Source organism: Neospora caninum, chromosome IX, assembly GCF_000208865.1.
Source record: "Neospora caninum Liverpool complete genome, chromosome IX".
NCBI classification, from domain to species: domain Eukaryota; phylum Apicomplexa; class Conoidasida; order Eucoccidiorida; family Sarcocystidae; genus Neospora; species Neospora caninum.
The window spans coordinates 2,017,294-2,029,773 of NC_018390.1; the positions used below are offsets into that span (position 1 = coordinate 2,017,294).

At 57.9% G+C, this 12,480-nt stretch overlaps 1 protein-coding gene across 1 annotated transcript; it reads right to left on the reverse strand.

Moving 5' to 3' along the window:
• Nucleotides 1-2,150: 2,150 nt before the first annotated feature.
• NCLIV_040910 (conserved hypothetical protein) lies at nt 2,151-11,975 on the reverse strand (the record flags this gene model as incomplete). Its single annotated transcript, XM_003881000.1, has 7 exons — nt 2,151-3,524; nt 3,929-3,984; nt 4,519-4,596; nt 5,216-5,284; nt 5,587-5,668; nt 6,057-6,133; nt 6,977-11,975. 7 exons carry the CDS (start codon nt 11,973-11,975, stop codon nt 2,151-2,153), a joined length of 6,735 nt encoding a protein of 2,244 aa, XP_003881049.1.
• Nucleotides 11,976-12,480: the final 505 nt, after the last annotated feature.

Below are 12,480 nucleotides of genomic sequence, written 5' to 3' on the forward strand. Positions count from 1 at the left end.
GGGGGGGGCTCGCTAGACTGAGACGAGGTCGTGAAGGATAGAGCCGACTTTGAAATGAGAAGAAAGGAAACTTGAGAAGGAAAGGAGCACAAGCGAACGCAAACACTCCGCAGGAAGACTGAAACATGCAAAAGCGAAAACCAAAGTGCTTCTCTCCCTTTCTACGTCCTACCGCGCTTCCTACGCTGCCGTGTACGCCTGCAACGATTTGTGCTGCATCGCGTGTTCTCTCCCTCTCTCTTTTTGTCTTTCTCTCTCTGTGCCTCTCTCTATCGGCCTTCCCCTTCTCTTCCTGTAGTTTTCGCCTCTCTTTTTCTCTCTCTGTATCTGTCGACGGGCCCCGCAGCGCCGTCCTCTCGTTGCTCTTGACTCATGTTGCTTCATGGTGCTTCAACTTGTTCTCTAGAGCGCTCCGACCTCACTCCGGTACTCCCCTCAGCCCCTTTTTCTCTTCTCTCTGAACTGAACATTCAATAGAACATGCGCACCCAACATGTGTATATGCAAGCATCTCCGGTCGCCTTGTGTGAAAACTGGATCAAGTCGATCCTACGAACGCACTTGTCGCGTTGGTAAAAAAAAGATTCCGAAACCACACACCTGCTTCTCGGAGAAGGTTGAGTACGTCTTCAGGCTCTTCCCACTGAGAGACTCTCCTGCAAAGACAATTTTAGAAAAGTGAGAATATTAGTTTTAACAACCGACGCCACCCGACCCCCCCCCCCTCCTTCGGCACTACACCAGGACAGAAACGAAAACGGGAAAACCTGCCCTGCGCATCTGTGGAGTATGGCCTTTCTCTGTTTGGCTTCGTGTATATAGAAGTATATATATATATATATATATATATATATGTAAATTTCATATACATACCGATATCTACTTATTCATCTTGTTCGTGTGTCTCGGATGGCGGTGAAAAGCTGAGCGTTACTGTGAAAACTTCCGCTCTCTACCCATCTCCACATGCATCCATCTCGCTCTCCCCGTGAACGTCCCGTTGCGTGTCTATTTCTCTGCGTCTGCTCTCTGCTTCATTTCCTTTTAGACTCCGCCCTTTCATCTTCGGTCTGTCAGGGGATTTCCAAGAGAAAAAACGGAAAAGACGCCGGCAAAAGGCGCCGCCGAAGGCAGAAACGCCTACTCAACAGCCGCGTTGCGGCGGAAGACTCGAACTCAGATCTGAAGCATCCGGTTTTCTCTTTGAAAAATAGACAAAAAATTCGCAACGAAGACGGCAAGAGGGGAGAGGCAGGGGACAAGTCACTCAGCGCGGCGCGGCCTTCGCGTAAAGAGAGTCAAATCGGCGAAGGATTCGACAGGAGACATCGCGACATTCCATCTGGACAAAATATATGACAGCGTATATACTCCTCGTGGTTCAATGCGGAACCAGATACACAGCTGTCCCTACTACGGTGGAAAGACCGGAAAAGACTTGAGGGAAGAGCGGAAAAAATTCAGGAGCGTCGTGGTCTCCTCTTTGTCGCATTCAGTAACGAAAAAATCCAGATAAGTCCCCCCCAAAACGTATACAGAAAAACCGACGGATCCCCGTCGCGCCTCCCGGTGTATGTACAGTCTAGCGAATTGGATCTACGGACGGCTACGAACACGGTTCCTTTTCGGTCAACGACGAAACGATCGAGGCGCCCTCGACGCACTGCGTCGCCTGCTTCGGGCGTCTTCGTCTCGAAACTTCCGGCTGGACCTCGGCGGCACAGGAGACGGCAAAACCTGACTCTCCGCCACACAAGCCTGCAGAGAAGCGTACGTGTTTTTGGGGTGCATTCGCACCGGGCTCCGTCTTCCGCAACTCCCCTCCTATATCGAGGAGAAACCTCTCCGCGGGGAACCTTTCAGCGGCTCCGCTCTCCGACGGATGCCAGAAGGAGAAGAAATGGGACTCACTTCATCTCCTTTCTCCTCTCACACGCCATATCTCCATACAAATACACGATCAGGTACAAGGTTTTACGCATTCATATGCATGTACATCGCATATAGAGATACACAGAATACACACATCTACAGATATCGATAGAAACTAGGGGTGACGCGTTTCTGTATGTACACACGTGTATCCCTTTTTCCGTTTCGTTGCCTTGCAACTCCTGTTTCGCCACCAAAGCTCGCAGTCTCTTCACGGTTTAAAAGCCTTGAAATCCCGAGACGGCCGCAGGGGAGACGAGAGATCCGCGGCGGTAGACTCGCTGGCCCAGGGGACTGATGTAGAATTGCACAGGCGCTTCGTTTCCTCTTCGCACAGAGCCGTGATCTGTTCCTGCGAGCTTATCGAAACCGTTTCGTTCCCCCCCCTTTTCGCTCGCTCGCCCCACACCCGCGTCGGTCTGCTCCAACGCTTTGTTGCGGCTGCCATTCACCATTCCGTTCTCGCGGTTCTCGTCGCCGTCCACGTTCTCGCTTCCGGTGTACGTACACCCCCCCTTCTCGTTTCCAGCTGCCTTGGGAAGGTGAGAACCGGAGAAGGCCGAAAGCCGCCCACCCCCCGCAAGCGCGCTCGAGGCGGCGCGCGACGCCTGCGTCTGCAGGGAACTTTCTCTCCCGTTTCTCTTCTCCGAAATCGCCTTTGTCTCCACGCGGCCGGGCGAGGCTCCGAGCCCACCGAGACCCGCAAAGGGCGAAGACGCTGCGGAGGCCGACGGCTTCTGCATGCGCACCGAGGGCGCCTGTTGCTGGTTTCGCAAGTGCGCGTCCCGAAACGCCTTGAATGAGGGGACGGTTGAGACGACTCCCCTCGACGGAAATGTTGGCTTCCCAAATACGCTCGACCTCTCATGCCTTGAGAAAGCTCCGGGGCACGAAGACGCACAGGGCGAGACGGACGACGCCAGGGAAGTCGCGGAGCCTCCAGAGACAGCTGAAGGATCTGAGCCGTGAAGGAGCTTGAACGACGGAGAGGTTGTGAACGGCAACTTGCTTTGGGTCGCGACGGCGGAAGAGAATGGGCTGTCTTCGTTTCTTCTCCAGTCGACTTTGCCGGAGTCCTTTACGCCGGGAGGCATCGGCTGCTTGCTCTTCCCAGGCGAGTTGAGAGGGTGCGAGAGCGAAGCGCCTGGAGACGGCGCGTCCCCGAGTCGGGGCCCAGCCAGAGGCGCCTCCTGACGAGAGGAGAAAGAGAAGAAGTCGCCGGAGATACCAGAGGAATAGGGGGGAGTAGACGCCGAGACGCCCCAGCTTGCCGCATGCGGTTTCTGAGCCGGCGGTGGAGGCGTCGAGAACTCTGCCGACTGCGGAAAGGGACAAAATGCCTGAGCGGCTGCGTCGTTGCCGCCCTGATTCTCCTTCTCTTCGTCCTCGTCTTGTCGCTCCGTCGTTCCCTCGTCACTCTCGGCGTATACGTCGAATCGGGAAGACGAGGAAGAGAAAGGCGAGAACGACGCAAGCGCGTTCTCTCGCTGCCTCTCCAGAATCATCAGCTGTTGCTGTTCGTTCTGGAAAGACCTCTGCGCAGCCTCTTCTTTGCTTTGCCTCTCCGTCTCGTCGAGCGTGTACAATTGCACCTGCGCAAAGCGAACGGAGAGAGAACGCAAACCGCATGCCTGACGCACGCAAAGACAGAAAAAAAAAGACAGATCCTCGCGGTACACAGAACCAACTGCTTCCCCACGTCACACTTTCTCAGGCAACCTGGACCACCTACATATCTACATACGGAATGAATACAGATACACATAGGCAGATAGATCTTCTTGTGAGTGTAGATCGGAGAGCGTTGGAAACGAAGGCGGACGGAGGAGGTCGTGGACGGGAGCTTTGTCGGAGACACCGGAAGCGCGGGCACAGACGAGGCTAGGTTGATTGTGTACACCGCGGAACACCGAAAGTACCGAAGAAACGAAAGAGGGAAAAGGCGACAAGGCAGCGACTCGGGGAAACATTCAATGTCAACGGCTGTCTCCCTCACTTTATTGAAAGGCGAAAACGATATCCTGCGTCGCTTCAGTCTCTCTTGGTTGTCGCCTGAAAGCACACACGTGCAAAGAAGCGAAACGGGACGAAAGCGGCAAAACGATGACGACACGGTTCCTGCGCAGGCAATTCCCCGCTCCGGACGGTCGTCTTCCTCGTCCCTTCTCCATCTTCGCCTTCCTCTTCTTTTTACTGTCGCTCCTGTTTCTCCTCTTGCCGCTTTCTTCCCTTTCTGCGTCCGTGTCGAGATTCCACACGATAGCTGCAAGTGTAGCAGTCGGGTTTCTGGTCCACGTACAGACAGAGAAGAGACGAGGCAGGGAACAGACGAGGCAGGGAACAGGCGAGGCAGGGAAGAGACGAGGCACAGAACGAGGAGGGAGAACAAGCAAAAAAGCACGAGAGGGGAAGATCCGGTTTCAAAAGAGACTCTTGAAACTGAGAGCAACTGCGGAGTGTGGAGGAAACTGCGGATGGACAGAAGCGGCACCCTGCCGCGTCCTTTAGCATGCAAGAGGGGACGGTGGACTCCGTGAGAAGAGCGGGAGAACGAGCGCAGCACGAATCGGATTTTCTCGTCCTCACCTTGTCTTCCGTCGAGCAACGCGCTGCTGCTGCTCCGAAGAATGGAATGCCGTCGCCTCTCCTTCGGCAGTACCTTGCCTAGAAAATCGACGAAATCAAGAGACAAACGCGAAGCAAATCAGCAAATGTCAAATGCGACACATTTGATATTCGCTTAGACGCCTGTAGCGCCACCCGGCGCCAGAGGCACGGAAGGCCCACCGAAATGCAGAGAAATGCGCGGTACACGACGAGCCCTACACTTCATCGCTTCGTGCTTCTGAGGCACGACAGAGTCCTGTTGCCTCTCTGCATGCGTATGTCATTTCTCAGATACGGGTCTATCAATACACTTGTAATACGTAAAGAAACACATCTACACCACCGCAGGTAAAAACAGATAGCTGGGAGCATCGGCAGAAGCTTACACGAGCATTTACCTAGACAGATGCCACTGCCTACCTATATATATATTATGTATGTATATATGCATAAGATAGATAGATATCTGGGAGGGGGTGGCCTAGGCAGATGTAGTGGGTCTCAGGGACGCTTGTAGAGTTGCAAACAAGTGCCCTCTTCCCCTTTCCAGAAGAATGCCAGCATTGCCCTGCTCGATACGGCCCTCGAAGCCCCGCCTTCTCACTCCTCGGAGGCACCTTTTTTCATTTTCTTTTTCGTCGACGGCGACGGCTTTGCTGATGACCAGCAGGCCTACCTTGGAACCGTCGTGCCGCTTGAGGGACGAAGCGCTCGCCGACATTCGCAAAGTTCATTCGGGAACTCGCTGAAGAAAAAATACTCGGATTTCCCGTTCTCGATTGCATGCTGGGGAGGACGGCAACATCAGCTGTGTCTTGGCCAAGTTAGTCTGACTCACGGGCAGAAAAAAAATTTTCCAGCCTCCGTCCCAGACGCTAACGAAGGAAACGTGCACCATTCAATGGGCCTCTTCTTGCTCTTGATCGCCAGGACTTTATGTGTCTTGCCACCGCTCCTCGCTTTTCCCTTTCCTTGTCCGTTGTTTCTTTCTCGTCCTCTCTGTACTGTATCCCTTTCCAGTTTCCAAGTATCCTTCACGAAACTTACGAACACCGGTCGACGTGTGGGTTTGAAGACTCCACGCCTTCGCCATGTACAGCAGCGCCTCTCGCGACTTCCCGTGGAGGTCCTGAAGAAAAAAGTGAAACACGTTCCCAGTTCTTCCGTTCGTCCTTTTCCACGAGAAAACCACGGAAGATCTGAAAAACCAGAACTTTGCCGACCCGCCGCTGTACAGAGCCGCCGTCCCCCCTCGAAGCTCGCGTTCGCGAGAAGCCAAAGGCTGTGTAGGCACGGGGCCGGTTTCTCGCCCTTGAAACGGTCGAAGCGGAACGCTCCACTCGAACTTGTACTTCGACGCCGCCCAGCCACCAACCAGGCACGAGTGAGAATACCCCATTCTCTCTTACAACACAAGTGATTCCCTTTCTCTCTGCTGATCCTGTCCTGTCCCTCTTTCTCGTGACCGGAAACGGGGGGCGATACTAAGCGAAACTCGACGTCGAAAGGAGACGTACGCCGGTGATGATGGTGGACAGGTACGTGCGCAGCTGCTGCGTAGTCAGAAGTTTCTCATCCGCCTCGTCCACGAGAACTGCACGCGCGAAACAGAAGCGATAGAGCACACAATGCAGCCCAGAAAAAAGATGAAGAGCACAGGAGGTACATGGAGCGTCGCGGCATGCGCCACAAGGAAACTCTCAACGGCAGAGAGCGATCTTTCGTCGCACAAAACAACATGCGCTGAAAGCCACGCAGTTTCAACCTCCACTGTTGGATGTCTCCTTACACTACGTTCTATTCATGGCTCTTGCGAGACGCAGAATACCACTCTCTTCCTCTCAGACAGTCCCATCTCCTATAAGGAAATTGGCAAATCTCTCGCCTGTTGTCGAAAGGCGAAAAATCCTGTCGCTTCCCCCCAAGTGATCGATGCCCACACGTGCCCGTACAGCACCAGGGCGTGAGCGAGACATTGGTCAACTTCATTCTCGCACGCTAGACCCCCCCCCCCCCCAGGCGAGCATAACTCCGCACATTCAACTCTTCACAGTATACATGCACCTCTAGCGTATACGCATGCATGTATATATATTATATATATATATATATATATATATAAAGGCAGAGACGCCGGGGGTGCGGAGAACAAGACTGTTTTGGAGGCCCATCGCCCGTGGCGCATTCCAGAGAGACGCGAAGTCGTTCTCGTGCGAATCCGGGAGAGAACAGGGAACGGAGACGAAGAAATGTATGTGTGCATCTCTTTATGCATGCACGTGTGTAGAGATTGTATCGTGGCACCTTTTCTCGAGAGCCGGCGTCGAGAGCGCGAGTCCAGAGTATCGGCTAGGAACCTGCGGACGGTCTCACACCGTCGCTTTCCTCCGTTTTTTCTCAACGGTCCGACTGCTTCACCAAATATCGCTTGTCTTACACGGGTCAAGAGCGAGGAAACTCGGCGTGTCCATCGAGAGGTCCGCGCGTCTTGAGGCGATCTCTGCATCGTCACTGTCGTCTCTCTTCCGCTTCCTTTCCTTCCTCGAGGCATCGTCGCCTTCGGGGCCATCACTCCCTCCCACCCTGCCGCCTGCGCCCCGCGATTGCCGCATGCGTTCCACCTGAGCTTCCAGATCGTCGTCGAGCGCTTGCTGGAGGTCTCGTGCATGTTTCGCTTCCTCCTCGGCGCGCTTCTTTTCCCACTCAAAGACAACGGGCGTTTCTCTGGAGCCGCCGGCCGCGCCGCCCTGGCCTGCGTGCGCACTCGCTGCAGACGACGCCGAGAACCGAGGGCTCCGCAGAAGCGAGGGCGCCGAAGAGAGACAGCTGCTGCGCGCACTGACGGAGCGGGCGTCGAGGGAGGCCTCCGAGGAGGCTCGAGGACGCGAGGCAGAGAGATGCGACGCAGGCGACGCCGAGAGGAACGAGCGCTCTGTCGAGGCATCGGAGGAGGCGCGCCGCCGAAAGGGCGAGGCAAAGCAAGACACCCCAGACAGCAAGCCCAGGGAAGAGAGCGTCGACGCAGTCAACGGGCGCCGTGGTTGACGCGGCGAGGGACCACCTCGCTCCGACTCCGACGAGCCTCGAGGGGCCGAAACAGCAGACGACTCCTTTTCTTGCTTCGGGCTCTTCCTCTCTCCAACTGCAGCGTTTTCGAGACCTTCGCCCTTCTCCTCTTCCTTCGCTTCCGCTGCTGCGTGCGTTCCAGAGACGCCTCGGGAGCGTTCGGACCGTACCGCCGGTGCCTGCTTCTTGCCTACCTCTCGGCCTTCCTCCCGCGGGGCTTGTCCTTCACTGCCCGTCGCGTTCTCCTTCTCGCCAATTCCGGAGACCGCATCGCACGACGAAAGCGAGGTATCGCGAGATTCCGCTGCACTCGGAAGAGACTGCCCAGCCGGCGGGGTCTCTGCGGGCTTTTCCTTCGCCGCCGGCTCTTCCTCCGCCTCCCCGTTAGAGAGGCATTCTTCCTCGCCTGTCACCCGGTCTCCGCCCTCAATCTGTGCCTTGTCTCCCTCCGAGCTCCTGCTGACCGGGTGTCTCACGGACACGCTCTGTTGGCCCCCTTCCTTCGCCCCTCTCCCACTCAAGCCCTCTTTCCCGCGGGTCGAGTTGGCGGCGCCTGCGCGAACCCGAGTTGCCAGAGGACGTGAAAAACGCGAACTGGAAGGATTGCGATCGTGGCGTCGCGCCTGCAAATGTGCAGAACGCAACGCCCGAGGCGGCACAGAATCAGCAGGCGACACTGCCGACAACGGCATCCCTGCGTGGCGTTTCGGAGCTGGTCGCCTCCCAGAGACAGACGAACGATCTTGACAAGGGGAAGCAGTCGCTGTGGCAGGAGAGAGAACGGTTCGGAGTTTTTTCGTCGCGCGATTCTCCTTTTCGCCGGTGTCGGTCTGAGGCGATCCAGAAAGCGCGCTCCGGAAGGAGGAACAGGAGGACACAGACGCGTTGTTCGGTTCCGTTTCTTTCGTCTGGTCCTTGGTTTTTTCCTTGCCGCGGCTTCCTTCTTTCCCTTTCGTCTTGGAACCTCCGCCGCACGGTCGCTTCTTCGGCAAGGCTCTGCCTCGGCTCGCCTCTGTTCCCTGAACCCGAGCAGTTTGCGTCTTTTCGTGCGCAGGGGCGGCTGCTGCTTCTTCCTTCTTTGGCGAAGAAGAGACAATCGCGCGGCCTGGCGTCGGTCTCGGAGACGTCGAGACCGACGCCGCTGAGCCTGCAGGTCGCTGAGCGCCGAGCAGCGAAGCGCGACGGGGCGAAGCAGCGGCTTGTGGAGAGGGAGACGACGGGGACTGAAACGGCAACTGAGAAGAAGAGGCGAAGAGACGGGGAGATCGACGAAGAGGAAGCGTGGAGGGAGAGCCAAACGGTGTGGCAGGTTCCGGGGTTCTCTCGACTCGTTCTTTTTCGCGGGAAGCAGACCGAGGAGAGGAACACGACGAGAGAGAAGGCGGCGGAGACAAAACGGGACAAGGCGAGCGGAACGCCCCTGGCACGCGAGGCGGAGACGACGGAGACATGACTTCAGCCAGCGGGACGCTCCAGGCTCCCGAGACTCTCGGGGGGGAGGCCCTCGCGAGCGCAGGTGCACAGGACAGAGGGAAGGAGAGAGACAGACTCGACTCTGAAGAACACGAGGCTCGGCGTGTCGGCGAACGGCGTGGCGAGGCCAACTCCGGTCGCAGGGGCGAGAGAGACGAGACACAAGTCAAACGCGAGGAGACACGGGACTCGGACGCTCGAGGCTTCTTTGCGTCGCTCTTCAGACTCGCAGACGAGGCACTCCCCGAAGAGGCAAAGGCACAAGAAACGGAAGAGGACCGGGTCGGGCCCAAAAGACCGCGACCGCTCTGGACAGCGTCGGCTCGGCCTCCCTCGGGTGGGTCTCGATCCTGTTTGTCCTCGCGCCGTCCACTCTCCCTTTCGAGCACCCTCCCCCGTCGGCTCCGCTCGCCCCGGTCCACCTGGAGATCGTTCGACGGCCGTCTTCTCTCTCGTCCCGTTTGCACACGTTCTTCCGGCGTCGCTTTCTCTCTCTCGGCGGACGCGTCGCCTCGCGTCTCCTCTGCCTGGCCGTCCGCACTCACACTGCGGCTGCTGCTTCGGCGGCGCCTGCCTCGCCCCCGAGACACACCAGAGAAACAAATGGTCTGCGAGGAGACCGCCTGTGAAGCCAGGGCCTGCGAAGAAAGGGCCGAGAGCGACGCGACGCCTCTGCCGTGCTCCTGCAGACGGTGGAGCACGGTCACAGAGCTGCGGCGGCGGCGCGCGCGCGTCAGCACATGTTCTTCGTCCGTGCAGAACGGGGCCATCCACTTTAGGGCTTGGCGGTCGACGATGTAAATTTCGTCTTTGTCACTCGAGACGCGCTTCGCTTCGCTCCTCGAAGCGTCTTCGCTCTCGTCAGCCTCCTTCCTTTCTTCCTCACGAGGTCCCCTCTCACAACACGCCGTTCCAGCCGCGCGCTCCTCTCCCGCAACCTTCACGGGAAACACGGGAGAAGAGGGACAAGACTTCCGCGGCGACGAGACGTACCCCAGCGACCGGTCTCGTGGCGCCTTCGGAGACAGCAATCCCCTCTCCCACAGATCCGTGACAGCGTCAAAACAGGCGGCTTCATTTGCGCGGTCTCCTAGGCGAGCACGCGGCTTCGGAGATGTCAGATGCTCAGCGTCTCTCTCGTCTACGTCCTTTGCGGATGCAAACGCTCCGGTGGGTCTTCGCTCCTGCAGCGTTGCCTTTCTGCCTTCGGCGCCCGCCTGTCCTCGAGTGTCCCCAAATTCCAGAGGCTTCCTTCTCTTGGGTGTCCCTCGTCCTTCGTTCTCTCTCGCGTCTGCTTGCTGCGCACCCTCTCGGCTCTTTTTCCCTCCTCCCTCTTCTCTGTCTTTCTCAGGATTCTCTTCGCCCTCCTCTTGTCGATTATTCTCTTTTTCCTCTTCTCCCAGCTGCGTTCGCGATTCTGCCTCGCGCTCTCCCCGCCGATGAAAAAGCCAGGAGACTTTGGGCGCTCGCGAGCCAGGACTTCTTCCCCTCTCGAGGCTCTTCTCGGCCTGGGGCTCTCGCTCTCTCTGCACCATTGTCTCCACGGCCGCCTTTGGGTTCGAAGCACTGTAGAACAAGAGTGGCGACATCGACGTTCCCGGCGGTTTCCCGTCCGCGCCGCTGCGCCTCTCCCGGCCGGACAGCCCCTCCTTCTTCGCCCGCTCTTCCATCTCCTTCTCGAACGGGCGCGGCGCGAAAACGGGCGAGAGGAAACTCCGTTTCTCCTCCTTCCCCAGCGGGCAACCCGGCCCCGCACTCCCTCCGCTCTCTGGAGACGAGAAGGCGAGACGCTTCCGACTGAGGCTCTCGCTGGCGCGTTGGATACGCAAGGAAAGGTAGTCTCTCTCGCGCCTCTGGGGAGACGCAGCGAAAGACGGCGGCAGAGTTAAACGCGCGAGGTGCTCGGCATCTCGCTCTTCTTCGAACGGCGCGCGCGGCGTCCGATACCGCGACGGACAGAGAGGGACCAGGACGGACGAGATGGAAGAAAACAAGGACTGGTCGTCAGGCCCTCCGCCCACACCGTCGCTGAGAGCTCGACTCCACTGTCTCTCTCGCGCCCGGAGAGAAGAGGGCCCACAAGGCAAGGCGCAGGGATCCATCGAGGTCTGTGGAAACGGAGCCGGGGAGGAAAACGAGGCGCGGAGAACGGGCGAGGACGGCAAAGACGTTTGCGAGCGCTTCTCTCCACGGCCGTCGTCGGCGCGCGCTCCTGCGTCTTGACACGCGACTTCATTGGCGACTGCTCGCGAGGACAGCGAGCGAGGCACACAAGACAAGAGCCTCTCTCGACAGGCTCTGCCGACACTGGCGGGCCAGGACTCGCGGTGAGGGACGTCAAGTCTGCGGGAAGGCGACAATAGCGCAGCCAAAGGAACCGGAGGCCGCTCTTTCGCACCGTTTCCGCGCACGGGCGAGGCAAAGGGCGAAGGCGCCGACCCGCGCGCCTCCGAGAGACACGCGTTGCCGTCAAACTGTGACGAAGACAGAAGGGGTAGGCAAGACCCGGAAGAGCCAGACAGCGAGATGGGAACCGAAGAGAAACAAGACGAAGCAGACGAGGCAGAGGAGACTGACGCCAGAGAGGAAGGCTGAGAGGAAGGATGTGCACGACGGAGAGGCTCGGAAAAAGGCGGTGTCTCTCGCGCGGTCGCTTCCCTTGGACTGCTCTCAGCTGCCGTGGAGAGCTCGAAGCGCGACAGCCCTACAGGGTTCTTGCGTGGCCGTTCGGAGGAAGACGAAGAGGACGAGGAGGCGAGCGAGGGAGACGAAGAGGGAGGCGCAGAAGGCGGGCCAGGAGCGGAAGGCTGAGACGTTCCCTCCCGGCCTTCCGGCGAGGAAGATACAGACGACTGCACTGCATTCTTCCGTCTGTTGCGAAGAGACGCGCGGGGCATTGTCGCCTCGAGAGTTCGAGAGAAGGGCGTCGCCGTGGAAAATCCGGAACGTGGAGAAGGGAAATGTGACGCCGGCGAAGGGAAACAAAACCAGAGCGGGGCGGATCTGAGACAAGAGACGAAGCCACGGAAGGTTGCGCGTCTGAAGGAAATCAGGTTGACTGAAACAAACGAAGGAGAGCAAAAAAGGTGCGCGACCGGAGGCCACGGGGGGTGATCGGGAAGAAGCGCAGTGACGCAGAGCAGGGAGAGAACAGGCAATGAAAGGGAAACCAGAAAAAGAGTACACAAACAAGACAGATCCCGAGACGCGTTCTTCGTCGAGGAGAACCTGCGTCTGCTAACGGATTTGCATTTGGGAGGACGGTGGAACGGGATTCCTGATCTCCCTTTGTCTCGATTCGTACGTCAGATTTCCCGCTTCCGTGTGCCCTTGCCGTTTCTTGGTTGTTTCCACCTTTTTCTCTCTTTCGTCGTCCACCACTCTCGTTTCGACTGCTTTCTT